The 17,173-nt window shown below is 40.6% G+C and overlaps 2 protein-coding genes across 2 annotated transcripts; both read right to left on the bottom strand.

Moving 5' to 3' along the window:
- Nucleotides 1-245: 245 nt before the first annotated feature.
- LOC148037353 (beta-fructofuranosidase, insoluble isoenzyme 1-like) lies at nucleotides 246-2,922 on the bottom strand. Its single transcript, XM_087676256.1, has 5 exons — nucleotides 2,045-2,922; nucleotides 1,755-1,916; nucleotides 1,426-1,664; nucleotides 1,210-1,300; nucleotides 246-664 (listed from the first exon to the last, which is right to left on the bottom strand). Exons 1-5 carry the CDS (start codon nucleotides 2,915-2,917, stop codon nucleotides 479-481), a joined length of 1,551 nt encoding a protein of 516 aa, XP_087532382.1. The 5' UTR covers nucleotides 2,918-2,922; the 3' UTR covers nucleotides 246-478.
- A 2,445-nt stretch (nucleotides 2,923-5,367) lies between these two features.
- On the bottom strand, nucleotides 5,368-7,596 carry LOC148037352 (uncharacterized). The gene has a single exon (XM_087677096.1). The coding sequence runs from the start codon at nucleotides 7,594-7,596 to the stop codon at nucleotides 5,368-5,370; it is 2,229 nt and encodes a 742-aa protein (XP_087533222.1).
- Between the last annotated feature and the right edge of the window lie 9,577 nt (nucleotides 7,597-17,173).

Here is a 17,173-nt window from a genome sequence, read left to right as displayed (position 1 = left end):
CTCATTTGATGTCAAAACCATTACACTAGTTTTGACCACAAAGAGAGAGAGAGAGAGAGAGAGAGAGAGAGACGCAACACGAGCAATTTCTCATTTGATCTGAAAACCATTACACTAGTTTTGACCACAAAGCGAGAGAGAGAGAGAGAGAGAGACGCAACACGAGCAATTTTTCATTCATTACACTAGTTTTGACGAGAGAGAGAGAGAGTGTGTGTGTGTGTGTGTGATAAACAAGTCGAATCTTGAAGCCCAAGTCCAAGCACATTTTTCTCATATCCAGAAACCGAAGGGAGGCAGGCTTCGCTTACATCACATCACACAGATGGATTGATGACTTTTCAGTCGGCCTTGGAGTTTGCGCTCCCGAGTCCCAAGTGGCACAAACCAACGGATAAATAACGTTATACATTTATTCAAGGCTCAAAAGTTACAAGCTGTATGGGAAATTTATCGACACGGGCCACGGCAGCTTCGATCAGATCGTGTTTATCGATATACTATCCATCTCCCATGCTTCCAAGCTGCTAACCTGAACAGACGTTAACCCGTCGTTAAACAGATACAGCCGTGCCGCATCGCCGATAGCTTTCTGAGGGTATACCCGCGACGTAATGCAGACCTTGCCTTTCTGTGCAAATGTTTCCACAATCGAATGATCCACCTGCACAACAAGTACACCATCAACGATTTTAAAATAATCACAACTTCATCGTCAGAGAGAAGAAGTTTTTGAGGGCGATTTTTCCTTGCTTTGCCCACAGACTGTCCAACAGCATAAGGTGGCTCAAGTTTCTCACATTTTCCATGTGAGAAAAGGGGCTATTTTCCCTTGTTTTCCCCATAGTATCTAACGTCATAAGCTTCTGCTTGAGAGGCATCGCATACCTAGCTAGCTGCAGTTGGGGGCACGGGGCTGCCAGCCTGCTACCTTCCCTTGTTTTTCCCTAGTATAGTGTTCAACATCATGAGGTTCTCCTTGTTGGGAGACATGGCATACCTAGCTAGGTGTGGGTTGGGGGCAGCCCTCACCTGGGGGGCCAGTGGCCCCCTGGCCCCAACCCACAGCTAGCTAGGTATGCGCTCCTTCCTGAGCAGAAGCTCATCACTATTCATAATGTGGGAATTATAGTGGGAATTTGTCTAAAACCTCTTGTGAGAAGGCGGCGAAGTTCATTAGTAAGAGAGGGAAGCCTTTCCATCACATACCAGAGTTCGCAATGATAACATGTTTTCATGTCCTGAAAGGGGGATAAAACTTCCATAGCTTGTCTTGTCAAGTTCTGGAGTCAAGGAAGACCTGTAATAGTAATTCTCAATATGAGCTCTTTACTCCATTCTGCATTAAACTTCTCATTAGGTAGGATTAAAACTATTGATAAAATGCTAAGGAATCAGATGCCAAGCTAGTTTGAAAGAGAATACCTGCTCTGGTCACTGCATACCAGAGCTTTCCGGCCTTCTCCACTAGACACTATGTAGAAAAACACAGCTGTTTGCTCTTTTTGGTCATCAGATGCTAGAACTAATAGTCCAAAAGGCCCAATGACACCATTTCTTGATACACCCTTCTGACTGCACAAAAGCTGAACATTATCTGGATCCACATACAGGTTCTCTGCTTGGTTCAAGTCTGGCAAGTTAAAGTGTACATCAACGTCCAACTGTATGAATTCACGAGAGGAAAAGTTAGTGGGATGGAGTTGATGATTCTTTTTGAAGTTTGATTAGAGCATTTCTCTGAAAGCCTTTACCTGGGCCCCTTTGATACCCTTTACTTCTAAAACTGAACCGCTCTTTAGAAGCACATGCTTCAATGTAACTTTTTTTGCACGAAGAAGCTCCACCTCTTCAAGTGGCCATTGCAAGAGGCTGATCCGAGTCTCGGCATCTAGCCAAACCTTTCTTGGAAGTGCCTAAAAAGATTGCACAACTAAGTCAGCAGATCAAGTTGACATACACATGCAAAAATAAAGTCTTAGCCCTTTGCAGTGTTGATTTATGCTGATAACAAGAGGCTGTTGTTTGGGGAACCTCATTATACCTGCACAGAAGACCAGCCTTTACTAACATCGGTTGTACTAGGTGTTGATTCGTTGACCCATCCAAGCAAGATCCGGCGCCCTTTGTTGTCATCATAAAATGTCTTAGATGCATAGTATTTTCCATAGTCATATCTAAGTCCAATGCCAGCATCGAGGTTGGCATTTGCAGCAACAAATGAATCTGAGCTAGTCACATATGTGCCTACTGCATAATAGTCATGTTTGGTATCATCTAAGCTGACTTTCAAGACATGCTTTATGCCAGCACCATTGGCTGAGGTGTCCAATCCATTTGTACCTTCTGGAGGCACTGGATAGAAGTCAGGGCATTCCCACATCCCTGTCTTTGCAACAGTATGCAAAGCATGTTTGGCTTTCTCCCAATGGATAAAGTCAGAGCTTCTATACAGCAAAGCAAGACCCCTATGTTTTCTCTTGGAACCAATGATCATTCTCCATCTGCCATCTTCACCAATCCATCCAGTAGTAGGGTCCCGGAACTTAGTGGCATTTATACCAGAAGGAGCTTGGAGGATGGGGTTCTCTGGTATCTTGACCCACTTTCTGAGCAAGGGATCGTTAATATCTGCAGGCACAGCCATAGCTTGCATTTGGACCTGATTGTCCAGAGAAAAGGATACATTGCTCCAGCCAGTGTAGATAATGACGGGCTTGTCTTTCTCAATAAAGGTTATAGAACCTGACCAGCAGCCATATTGATCATACCATTGATCCGGCACCAGAGCTAATTCATCTACAATTTGCCAGTGTATAAGATCTTTAGAGACCGCATGCCCCCATGTGATGTTCCCCCACACAGCAGCATACGGATTCCATTGATAAAAGAGATGATAGTAGCCCTTGTAGAACATTGGTCCTGGAGAGGAAAGAAAAACTTTGTCAGCAAATGGCAAAAAAGGCTAAGGATCGTCTTTGTAAATGCAGTCAGAATGAACAAAGATTTGTGTGATTTAAATTGGCACGCTGAAGCTAAGAAAAAATGGTGTGTGAAGTATATGCAGTAAGAATGGGCAAAGATTTGTGTGATCTAAATTGGCACCCTGAAGCTAAGAAAAAATGTTGTGTGTGAATATGTCCCTTCAACATGCCTCCTGCTTGCAAAGACTGACATGACGAATTAAGCTTGATTGATTTTTGGTATGAGTAAGGGAAAGAATGTTGTGTGTGAAGTATGCTTCTTCAACGTGCCTCCTGCTGGCAAGGATTGACATATGAATTCAGCTTGATGGATTTTTGCTCTCAATGAAGTATTACGAGCAATCGATTTACACATATTCGACGTATGTAATGCAGAGCAGTGCGCTTCTAATCACAAAAGACTGGAAGCTAGGCTTCTTCCTAAAGCGAGCAGGTGCACTCTTGACACCGTGCTTCATAATGCATCTAGGAAGCAAGTCCGATCGAGTACAAAAGCAATTTTGGATCCAAATTAGCAAAGCAATAGGTCCTTCCAGGATTTTGTATGTAGAAGTGCGATTAACAGCATTGAGGGAGAGAAGCGCCTACCGTTAGGGTCTGATCACTCCGGTGTCCACCATGGCCGGAACAGCAAAGAAGACACGCAAAAGGAAAACCACAGGTAAGTATCAGATGAAGACGAGTACAAGCTACATCAAAGAGCTATCTAAACATTTAAGAATGCGGATTAGCAAACGGAGATAAACGAAAATTTGACGAGTTAGATGGATTAAACGAAGGTGAATTGATGTCTTCGCAATGTATTGATCAAGAGGTAGGAGTTTTTGCAATGGAAGAAGCTACGGGGCTCACCGTTCATCCAGTTCTTGAGAGGTTGGAAGTGGAAGGCAGTGCGGTAGGGCTGCGGTTGGGAGGAGACGGAAGCTGCGGCGAGGAGCTCCGGGTTTACGGTGATATGGTGCGAGGCGGAGGCCAGCGTGCTGCAGCAGCAGCAGACGAAGAAGAAGGCCACAAGGAAGGCCGAGCAAAGGCGGGCGGGCGCCATTGTCGGGGCTTGTGTGGAGGTTGGAAATCTGATCATTAACACGACAGACAGACAGACAAGGTGAGAGAGAGAGAGAGAGAGAGAGAGAGAGAGAGGACGATGCAGGCTTCGACGTCGCGATAATCAGCTCTATTATAGAGATTTACGTATACAATTTAAAAAGAAAGGAAAATGCTGTTTGGGGGGGGGGGGGTCTCTTACGGGAGAAAAGAATGGCCCCTTCCTCCAATCATATATTGCCACATCATAACCCATGACTCGTGTTCACACTTGAGCGCTGCAGTCTCTCTGTCTCTTTTCTTTTCCTCCCTTCCCTCCTGATTTTCCACGTCATCATCATCCACGTGCGCCAATTCCTAGTATACTCCAGGGTTCTGGAAAAAAAAAATTGTGAGCCTAACATAGATCCTTCTTCTCTTAACCTAAGGCGGTTTCATAAAATTTGAACCTTACAAAACCTTTACATTCTAAATCGAATCAGCCCAATTCCCTTGATTCTACAAATTGAATCGGTCAAATTCCTTTTTAAATCTTTAATGAAAGGATAATCATTTTTTTCTATTATTTGAAAGGGTTTTTATCTCAAAGTTTTCCTTGGAATTTGTTCAATTACTTCTCTTATACCTTAGAAATCAAAACCCTTATTATCATTAGTAACTTGATCTACATTACATATCTAAAATTTAAATAGATAAAAACAAATATATGCAAGTTGTTTCTATGTCTCTTAGTGGGTCTATGCCATATGGCCTCAGAGAAGTATACACATTATAGGCACAAAGATAAAGAGAACGTTAAAAAAAAAAAAAGAAACCCAAAAAGAAAAGAAGTTAACTATTAAAAGCATATAATAAACAAAAAGAAAAAAAAACTAGCATAAAAGATAACATAATAAAATATAAGCAAAACAAAAAATAAAAAAGTTTAGAAAAAGTCAAACACATTTTATTAAAAGCAATCATGATACAAAAAGAAAAAAAAACTTAAGCAAAACAAAAAAAAAAAGTTTAGAAAAAGTCAAAACACATTTTATTAAAAGCAATCATGATATAAAAAGAAAAAAAAAACTAACATAAAAGAGAACATAATGAAATACAACCAACATTATAAACAAAAAAGTTCAAGTACATTTTATAAAAGCAAGCATGATCTAAAAACAAATTGAAAGATTTTTATTTAAAAGATAGAAGCAAGCAAGGGAAAAATAAGTTTAACATAGGAAAATGATTAAGAGTCAAAAGAATCAAAACAACAAAAGTGCAAATAATGCATAGTGACTTCAAAATCATCATAGGCCTAAGGCCATAAAAAATCAATTGCTCTTATGAATATGCAAATTTATTGCAAAATCAATGAACAAATTCCTTGTGCTGTGTATAAATGGCGATGTGTTTTTTCAGCCCATAAGTCCATACTCTCAATGAACTCTATATCAGTGAACTTAGAAGGCCCTTCAATAAAGATTTTCATTAATGCATCTAAACTCTTAATCTCCAAACGATTACGAAGCTTACTCTTTATCACAGTTCGAGCACTAAAACCTCTCTCACAAATAGCAATGCTCGAACATTGGACAAGAGCTACTTGACAAAGAGTAAGAATATTCGGATAAGCATCCCTCCACATACTATTGCAAGCAAGTGTTGAAGTTATTTCTAACAATGTGAATCGTATCCAATCTCTAGAAGCTTGATGCTTAAAATTTCTAAATTCTTTCTTAAACTCGTCAACTTCTATCATTGCAGGGAATTCTTCTATATTTAGCTTTTTAGGAAAACCATAATATGAAGTTAATTGATCTATCTCTTGGGTTCCATAGTTTTTTAAGGCCTTCTCATGTATTGGATGTTGTGCAGGCACAAGTATTTTTAAACAATTAAATATAGAATTATCTTGAAATCGAGAATTCAAGTTACTTACCATTGAATTGGCAAAAGCAACTTGAAATTCTAAGGCCCTGTTAAAGTCTTCTCCATTAATTTTACGTTTTAAATCATGCTCATAAAATTTCTTCCCATGTAAAGCACCTCTTAATGTATATAAATATCCCTTTTCAGGCCCATAGTCTGGAAGGATATCATATCCATATACTCCAATAGTTAATGCATTCACATCAAAAGGAGGACAATCAATGTAATATTGTGTTATGGATACAATTTCGTTCTTTACAAGACTATCTATAGTGGTGACATCTACAAAGTCTTTTTGAAACATTTGGCTTAGTGTTGTTAAACCTCTCAAAATATCAGCTAAGAAATGTAAGCAATAAACACACTCAAACTCAACCAATTCTTCATAAATATGCAATGCCTCTCTTTTAGTGATATCAAGTATTGCATCTAAAGACTTACACACTCTACTAATAGCTCTATATCTACTTAACCATCTCACATCAAAAGTATGCTCAAGTCGAAGAATGGGACATGCCAAATCTTGTTGCATAGCTTGCAACCCTTCTAATCTCTTCGTGCTAACATTAAAATGCGAAGCTATAGCATTAATAAGTTTTTCTAGCTTTTTGCAATAAGGCATCTCTTTTGCTACACTAGATATTGCAAGGGCACTACGATGGGCAACACAATGAATTGATGTTAAAAATGGATTAACGTGTTTTTTCAATAAGGCCTGGACACCATTCTCCTTTCCTACCATTGTGGAACATCCATCAGACCCAAATGCAACAAATCTAGATAAATCTAGCTTACATTTCTTTAGCTCTTTAATAATAGCCTCAAACAAAGATCTTGCATTGCCATCATGCACACGTATGATACCATAAAAGCTTGTTTTAGGAACACAATCAGCCTCGAGATATGATAAATAAATAACCATATGTCCATGTGAGGAGATATCATTTGACTCATCAATTAAAACACCAAACCATGGACTAGTTGAAACCTTTTCTATTGTACTTTTCATAAGAGACGATGCCATGCAAAAAATCATTTCAGCACATGCCTTATCATCATTATAAAGACTAGTAGTGTATGGTGCATGGCAATCTTGCAATAAGCTTATCATGTCAGGAAACACAGAAAATGGCAAATTTTGCTTTGCAATCAAATATGCCGTTCTAAATAATGAAAGTAATGCCTCATCTTTTACTTCTCTTATTTTTTTAACACTCTTTTCAATTGAGTCTTTTCCTTTGAGTAAAATAGCTTGCATAGCAAACTTATGACATGATGTGCGAACATGGGATTTTAAGTTGCTAATTTTAAAATTTATAGATCCCCCTTTTGAATATGCACTATGTGGATGAGGATACTTCAAACAAAATTCACAAAACATTTTTACTTCATCTCTATCATAAACGAGCCATTTAAATTGGTCTAGCCAATCCTCTTGAAAAAGTAAGCGTCCTTCTTTTTTCCTTTCAAATTCAGCCCTTTCTTCAAGTGACATGTTATCGAATGATTCATTTGAAGATAACACATTAATTGAAGTTGAGCCCCCAATATTATCCGTATTTTCTTTTAACTTTTTAGAAGGATGCTTGGCAATGTTTTCAACCCCAACCCATGCAAGAAGGTTTCCTTGTCTCTTATCTTTCAATTTAGGTGCCATTCTCAAAGTTAAAAAGAGTGGTTGCAATCTTACCGTGTTTCTTATAATCGTTGAAATTTTCTACCTTTTGTTAGGCGTTCGTTCCCTTTGAAAATCTAAGCTCCTCCAACAGCCAGCCTCTATCTTCAAACTACAATGTCTCACAAAGCTTTTTAACCTATTAACAACCACATAGCAAAATAAAAATAAAAATTAGTACTAACATTTTGCCTTTAAGCTTTCACTAACACACATATACACACAATGCACATTGCACACGTATGTCACACACACATATATATTATATACACACACACACACACACTCTCTCACCTTCACGTATGTCACACACACACATATATTACACACACACACACACACACACACACACACACACACACACACACACACACACACACACACACACACACACACACACACACACACACAAGTATACAATGTTTATACTAGGTGCATGTATAAAGTGTATAGAACACACACACACACACACACACACACACACACACACACACACACACACACACACACACACACACACACATACACACACGAATTTTTTGTCTTAGTGCACACGGATATCCTTAGCATAGGATTGCATTTGTAGGCATGTTACTAGCATGCTAACCCTATGTGTTGTTTCATTTTGTAGTTGCTTCAATCCATAAAGCAATTTCTTGAAGAAAGGGAATGCAAGAGCCATTAGTAAATGTAACAAAGCATTTGTTCGACATCTAAAATAAACAAGAGGGATTGATATTCACATTACGCTTGTGGTAATCATAAGCATGTAGATGAATTATATTGGTGATGGTTATCTCATTATTAGAGGATATTGATTGAAGGATTCTCACCTTCACGAGTTAGCCTTCACGAGGTCGTTGCGGGAGCCTGGAGGTTGCAGCGGCGCAGCCTGGAGGTCGCAACGTCGGGCAGGAGTGTGGAGGTCGCAGCGGCGAAGCCCCAGGAGGCGTGGAGGTTGCAGCGCCAGGAGGCGGCAGCCTGGACGGTGGAGAGTCGAGGCCCCAGGAGACAAAAGCCCCAGGAGGTGTGGAGATCGCCTGGACGGTGGAGACTCGAGAGTCGAGGCCCCAGGAGGCGGCACTGCGGCAGCCCCAGGAGGCGTGGTCCGTCACCCGTGGACTCTGGAGAGTCAAGGCCCTAGGAGGCGGGCCGCGGCAGCCTGGACGGGTCACGGTGGAGAGCCGAGGCTCTGGACTCTGGACAGTGGAGTCTGAGGTGGGCTGCGGAAACCCCAGGAGGCGGGACTCGGGAGCTTGCCACCTGGACGGTGCCAGGTGGAGTCACGACTCACGAGTGTCTGAGAGGCAGCCTGCAGGCTGGCCGCTGCAGGTCCTGGGACTCGAGAGGCACTGAGGCAGCCTGGGCCCTGCAGGAAGTTCTGGAATCCGATAGGCTGAGACTCGAGAGGCAGCCTGGGCCCTACAGGAAGTTTTGAACTGAAGGCTGAGAGTTGAGACTTGAGAGGCTGTGCAGTGTGCAGTGTGAAGTTCTTCTGGATTCTGGAATGATGAATCTGCTGAGTGCCCAGGGCCACGCATCTTTTGAAGACTGAAAGTTTGAACTTTGCATTGTGCATGCCACATGCAACTTTGCATGTGCCATGATGAAGTTATGAACATTGAACTCTCGAGTCTCCACTTGGCACTCTCTCCAATTTACTGACAGTATTCATCAGCAGCCAGCTTTAATTATAATTAAGGCTAAATTTTAAAACGTTTAAACTTTAACTTGAAAGTTGACAAGGGACACTACTAACTACTAACTAGTCACTAGTGTTATTAAAGTTGGAACTTGGAAGTTGGACAATTGAAATTTAAAAATGTTAATAATAATTAATTCGAAATTAGAATTTAAATTTTAAATATTAATGTACAATATATATATTGTATTATTAAAAATCCTTTTTCATTTATATTTAGAAAGATCTTATCCTTCTACTTTAATCATGAGAAGGATATTCTCCTTCTATGATAAAGATGAACTGGCCTAAATCCTTTTCGCATGTATTTTGCACAAGTAGACAATTCCTCCTCAGATTGGATCGAACGAGTTTTCTCCTAAAATGAACCGGCCCTAGGATGAAGCGAACCCGCCTTTTCCCGAACACTGATTCAATCTTGTTACACTCCAAGATCATGTTCACATGCTACCACCCCCCGCCCCCACCAAAACAAAAAAAACCACCATCAGAATCAAAATTTCTCAAACATTTTCTAGCCAATCTTTCACGTGATGGAGGTGAACCTACAAAAAGATTCTTCTAGCTAGCCTTTCTCTTAATGCAGGCAAACCCACAAATAAATTTAAGCTGCTCATGTTCTAAGCTCTCAAAGATCAAAGCCCTTGAATTCATTTCAACTCATCCAAAAACGCCCAAAGAAGCCTTGCATGTGCATGCCACTGAAGATGCATATCACAAGGTAATGTTGTAGCCTATCTCAATTAAGGTCCTCCAAAACCCTTCACCTTTTCCTCTTCTACTGGAGTCCCTACACTTTTGAATCGGGGAGCACATGGCATACTATTGGGGGCCACAACATTACTCAACCCCATACCCCACATATACCTCTATCTAGTCTAGCACTTCCACATTGATATTCAAGTTGTTTTACACACCCAATTATGGATGCCCATGTTCCAAGTTATTAACCAATCAAAGTAGTTATACTAGGGACATTGGGTGTCCTCTCTCCTATACATACGAGAAATCACATGATCTGTTGTTTGCTTGCTAAATTGGCAAATGTCCTAGCCACTTTTTGATGGGCGTCTCACCCACTCATTGTAAAAAGTCACGGAGAAAGGTACAAATTTTGCATGTGCCACCAAAACCAAAATCATTACATGTTTATGAAATTTGACTATTTTGCAAAGTGTGTCCTTTTGGTATGTAAAGGTATTGCACCCAATCAAAGTACACCCCACACCCTAGGCAAGGCGCGATTGGGCAAACACCACTCAATGTATAACCACCTCACTTTGACAAGATAAACCTTAGAGTTTTTTGCAATTACTAAGGGATCCCCCAAACTCATTGGCTTTACTTATCCTTCCTGTTAGACCTCTCTTTGTGAGGTCTGAGGGACCAATCATAAGGGTTGGTCCCAAAACAACAAATGTGCACCCCAATTTTCTTGGCAATAGAGAAGCATATTTCTAGATTATTGCTTAGTTGACTTGATTGCTAAGAAGTACCATATTGCTAGTTCAACAATGCAACACCACTCTAAGAATGAAATAAACTAGCAATGGTGGGAAGGAATGCTAGGTGGCTTGTTATTGTAAGAGGAACAAGTTGCCATGTAACTCGACTTCCCTTGTGCAACCAAATTACAAATCGCTATCTCTTCTAAATTGACATTCTAATATATAACATATCACACATGCACATAGACAAATCAACTTTGCATGCAAGTACCATCATGCTACTTCATTATCCCCAACTTCATGCGATGTGGTTCACGAGCACATTTTTCACAACAGTAGTCCAATCATGGTCCCAAACTTTTGCAAACTATTTCATCTTAGGATAAACATTTGGAATCCTATTGAAGATTTCCTAGAAGTTTGGCTACTTTTTGTACAACTTTAAAAAACACACGTATTGTAAGTAAAAGGTCCAAAAAATGACGTGAAGATTTTTAGTTTTTAATCTACTTATACAACTTGTCTTAAAACCACACATTTTCATTAAAACATCCAAAAAATGATGTGAAAATTTGCAATTTTTAAATGTATTCCATTTGTATCATTTTTAAAAAGAGGCTTTTCAAATACACAAAACGAAACGAAAGTTAAGAAAAGAGGCTAAATTTTATTTGTCATGTCACAATTCAACTTGAAATGCTCGAAAAATTTGAACTATGTGAAAGAAGATGGGATTTAGACTCTCAAAGTTTAAAAGAAACATCAAATGCTTATTACTAAAATGGAATTATACTTGTACTAGCTCCCATATTGATTACAAAGTGTAACGTTCCGCCCCTCTCTGCATAACCCCCCCTTTTTATTTAGGAAAATGCAAATTTTTTATTCCCCCCCAGGCCATTGAAAGCTATCGAATAAGTGGCGGGGAGGATGATGATGTCGAGCCGCCATGATCAAATCAACGTGGAGGGGGAGACCGCGGGCCTACCACCCCTCCCTAGGCCCTTGACTAGGCACCATCCACCATGTCATGTGACAGATGGTGGGTAGTGAACACCACCACTACCACCACTCCACCTCCTTGCTGTGTTTTCCTCCCCCAATATTACCCTCCTTTCCCCTATATAAACCCTCCCCCCTCCCTTAAGGGGATGAGAGATAAACCACCTCTTGCCCCCCCAATTGCTGTTGGCCTGAGAGGAGGGAGAGAGAGGAGAAGAAGGGAAGAAAAAGAAGAAGAGAAGAAGAGAGGGAGAGAGGGAGGAGAAGAAGAAGAAGAAGAAGAAGACGGAGAAGAAGAAGAAGAAGAAGAAGAAGAAGAAGAAGAAGAAGAAGAAGAAGAAGAAGAAGAAGAAGAAGAAGAAGAAGAAGAAGAAGAGAGAGAGATAGGGAGAGGAAGAGAGAGGGAGAAGAAGAAGGAGCCTTTCCCCTTTGTAGAGGGTGTCCACATGCATACCTTCTCTCCCATTCGCTGCGGACCAATACTTCGTTTCCACATGATTATCCCTCGACTGCAAGCTCATCTTGCTCCCCAATTGGCCCTCACTAATTGAATATAAGATGCGGAAGTCTTGTGTAAAGCACATCTAGAAGAAGAAGAAGAAGAAGAAGAAGAAGAAGAAGAAGAAGAAGAAGAAGAAGAAGAAGAAGAAGAAGAAGAAGAAGAAGAGAGAGAGATAGGGAGAGGAAGAGAGAGGGAGAAGAAGAAGGAGCCTTTCCCCTTTGTAGAGGGTGTCCACACGCATACCTTCTCTCCCATTCGCTGCGGACCAATACTTCGTTTCCACATGATTATCCCTCGACTGCAAGCTCATCTTGCTCCCCAATTGGCCCTCACTAATTGAATATAAGATGCGGAAGTCTTGTGTAAAGCACATCTAAAAGAGAAGAGATCAGGGATGGCACCCAAGAGAAAGCTGTCGCACCTAGGTGGCAATCCCGCAACGAAAGCCTTGAGCGAGTACATCACCGCCCATCCAACTGTGGTACTAGTGGTAAGTAACGTATTTCTAGTTTGATAAATGCTTACTTTGAGTCCCGCATGAGATGCATTAGATCCATACGAGGATAGGACATTAAGAAGGATAAATTGCATTGCAAGTATTTGATAGACTGAATTCCCCAAACGCGCGTATTAGGAGAAGACCATTGTATTTAAATGTTGTACGATGAATTCATAAAAGATTTAAGCATTGTCAGTTTTTCTGTCCTTGCAATAGTAGGTGCAATTTTTGTAATTTCAAAGGTATATGTCACAACTCGTATGTTTGATAGATTGCATGGAAAGCAACTTATTCTAGAAGAGATTTATTTACGAAGCTCTAGACCTTGACCAAACTCTCACTAGTAGCTCATGCCATTAGATTGGGAATCTTAACGTTGTACTTAACTCGTACAAACAATGAACATAAGGATTAGAGACTAAGTTGCCTTGGGATCCGCCCGATAAACATTATGTCTATCAATCCAAATATGGGAATTAGGTTAGATACAGACAGCTCCGGGCCTCAAAGGCAAGTAGAGAGCTCAAGGGAAACCTGAGACAAAGGAAAGGCCAATGCTTTCGAACTCACCGAGAAGAGAGTTAGGTTATTGATCAATATAAGTGCTCAATAGAATTTACATTCTCGCATAGTTGTATAAGACCTTGGCATGTGTCTTAGCCAAAGTGTTAAGTAGATTTTGCATGAAATTGCTTAGACCCTAAGGGGGGAGAGCAAGTATGCGATGGAAGGTTATCGCGACTGTTCCTGCAATGTTGAAAAAGGTTATCATTATTTTTGTTGAATTGATCTAACATCGTCTTAAAAAATGCTTTTGCATTAAACTGATTGTGGGATGTGAATTGGATGATTATTCCAAGTGCTTGTGTTTGATGGTAAATGCATGGCAAGGGTCTGTAAGTAATGACAAGTTGCCATGGGAATAAAAGAATGCCCTTCTTGGAAGATGATATTAGGCTGATTTCCTTGATTGTGCTTGGTTCTTAATTGGATTAATTAAGGAAGGATATTTTGCGCGGGTGGATAATCTCCAAGGTCACGTCGCCTTTCAACTCGAGATGGCACTACTCGATTCACGGGCCGAAGGTCGAGTGGTGAAAAGGCCAACCACGGAAAGTGTGTCTCACTCCTAGGTCGCTTGGGGTGAGTGGAGCTCTAGACACCCCTTGCCGACGGAGCTGTAGACTGCCGCGAGCACAACGTCTAGAGGCATTGGAAGATCCTATTCTAGATACTGGATAGAAATTATGGTGCCATGTGATTTGGACTGGGTACTTCTGTCGGACAGAAGGGATACATAATTCTCTTGTATAGGCAGGAGACAAAGATTAACTCGAGATAACTTAAGGAACTTGTTTGTCAAAGGACTGCTTGTTCTGTATTCTCGTCTGTGACGTAACTTACAAGAACGAACCTTGTTCCCTAAAGGGTTTAATTAAGGAAGATGATTTTGAATGTCACACATAAATATGATAGGACCTAATTAGAAAACTAAAGCTATCAAGGGAAGCGGGTGCGTGGAACCCCTTATGGGTCCGTCCTACGGTAGGGTGGTTCCAGAGAACTGGAAGGCTTCTCACAAGGATTTTTTTCCGTCGTTTGACCCTTAGGTAAGGTTAGGTTAGAACCCGATTCATGCCGTTTTAGGGGACCACGATGGGGCTATGCCTTACGGGCAGAGAGGTTGAGCGGCACATCCCTCTCGTTTCCCATTCTCCTTGAATCAAGTGCCGCATGGATCTACTTCGGGTTGGGTATCTCTACGTAAAGTAGGATGTCCAGAATCCGACGCTAGAATACTGTCAAGAGACCTTGACTCCTAGAAACCTAGATTTCAGGTCGATCCTAGTGGGTTCGGCCGCGAATGTTCCATTGAGAGGCGGACTCAGGAAACCCTAGATGACAAACCTTGGAACATTCCATGGGAGTGCCAGGTGGTGACGCCTAGATTCGTTTCTCGATGAACTGCTATGGATAGTTGTTAGGTGGGCACATTACACAAAGCTCGCAAGGCTTCATCTTGCTCATTACTAAAATAGAATTATACATGCACTAGCTCTCATGATTACAAAGCTCACAAGGCTTCATCTTGTTCACAAAAATATACAAATGGGGCTTCTCAAATTGATATTCTCACAAAAGACTTGTTTCTTATCAAAGCTCACTTTCTAAAGATTTATAATGAAATATTACAGAAGAAGCATACATATTACTCACACATGATATGCATGCAATGATATGCATAGCTTGATAGCCAAAAGAGGCAAATACTATTTCATTTACAATCTAAAAATAATCATTTTTAAATATTTTCTTTTTAGATAGTGACATGTGCAATTTATTTGTGATGCTAATAGTGATGCTTGCAAAGAAAGAAAAAGGAAGGTGGTAGGGCATGCTGCCTTGCTACCCTTCTAGCCCCATGTATTGAACAATGTTCCATAAAGCATTTATAAATTGAGTACAAAATTGTTATTAAAAAACATACATTGTGATATGTTGGAAAGAAAGGGTCGTTGATTCAATATTTAAATAAGTACAATATCGATGATGATATCTCATAAAACTACATGGAATGATAGGGAGGAGAGTCAACAATAAATAGAGAAATGTACCGATAAATATCGCAAAATGCGATTCCATACAAATAATGATAAATATATCCAAGGAAAGCTACATAGAAGGAGCCTATATGGATCATAGGACCAAAAAAGGAAAGGATGTGCACTCTACAAATCCAAGCAGTTGCTATAGCTCCTCACCGTCTGAGAGCTTGTCTCGATGCAATGGAGTGTCAAACGGACTTTGCAATACAAACAACATGAGATAAATCCACAATGTATAATGCATCACAAAAAAACTAATAACTAAAAAAATAAAGAGACATGACTTATTGGGCCGTTGTGTGCATATAATCTATCGATGGCTGCAGTGAGACCATGTCTCTCTGCATACAGAGTCTTCAAACTTGTAGGATTGCAATTTGTGATCAAGTGCTACAAGGAAAATAAAGAAGCATTGTTAGAAATAAGGTTATTAGTACAAGTAGTATACTAAATAAGAAAGTAAACAAAACCAAAACAAAGATTACAAAATTCAAGTTCTATGTTTGCCACTTCCTAGATGATACATGGTCACTGCTACCTCCAGTCGTGCCCTCGATACCTCTTGTTATTAACCACCATCATCCTGGAGAGTCTATGACCTCCTCCCTGAGTCTCTGCCAATCATTTGTGTCCAATTGCTCAAGATTTGGAGCACAACTCTTGATTGCCTTGCACATATTTGATCATCTATGTGACATATATGCACATATACAATCCATCATCCATCTTCTAGAAAACTGGTTTGTCATTGTAGGTACTGGGAACTACTTGTGCAAGGATGCTACCACATAGTCCTTGCTCCCCTCTAGTATATTTTTTCAATGGTCTTGAATGTTCTGCCTAAATACTTGTTGGCACAATTCCTCTCTCATGTGTGCCATCACCCTCCTCCCCTCATCATTCATGAACATGGCACCGACTTTCTCATCCATTAGGTATTTGTACCCTTCAAGGGTACATCTAAGGTGCACCCTCTCCCACCTATAACTATGCTTCTAGGCATAATCAGGAGATCCCTATCCATTTGGTGTACCTGTAGGGGTGGTATCTTTGGGAGTATCACCCATAGGGGTGCCACCTGTCAATGGTTGAGTGAAACCTAGAGTCAAGGGAGTAGATATCTCTATAGAAGTAGCAAACCATCCTGGAGTTGATAGGTGTCCACTCAACCAGTGAGATGGGGACACTGCATTGGTATCTCCATATCACGCATATGAACTATCCTCTCTATAACTGGTACGGAAATGATTGCAATGGTACACAACCTAGTGCAAGTGAGCTGTTATCTATAACAACTTTGAACTCCTTGCTCAAGTCTGGGAGCTTCGGAATTGGCGCTGCTACTAAGCTATGTTTGAGTTGGTCAAAGCTTGCTTGTTCAGTGGTGGCTGTCCACACTATGGCAACCTGCTTCTTTAGTAGATCTGTGAGGGGTGCTACAACTAAGGTGTAATCTTTGATGAAGATTCTATACCATCTTGTTAGACCAAGAAAGCTATGCACTTCCTTAATAGTGGTTGGTGGGGGCCATTCTTGTACATCTTTAACCTTTGCAGGATCCACAGAGATTCCCTTTTCTGATACAATGAAGTCTAGATACTCAATATATCGTTCAACCGGCCATGGGATCAAACATCTACATCTCCATAGCACCCCTTGAAACCACCCCCAAAATGAGCTGTCCTTGAGCCTCCCTTCATGACTAGTCTAGAGTGACAAATTTTCCTATTGGAAAAGAATGCATCTGAGCGTACTTAGGTAGAATACGTAGAATGCCTAGATGATGATTGAGACAACTCC

Source organism: Lygodium microphyllum, chromosome 4 (assembly GCF_053477565.2).
Source record: "Lygodium microphyllum isolate KBCC chromosome 4, Lygodium_microphyllum_v1.1.10, whole genome shotgun sequence".
Taxonomy (NCBI): Eukaryota; Viridiplantae; Streptophyta; class Polypodiopsida; order Schizaeales; family Lygodiaceae; genus Lygodium; species Lygodium microphyllum.
Note: the sequence above shows the minus strand (reverse complement) of the source record. Positions and strands in the feature narration are given on the sequence as shown.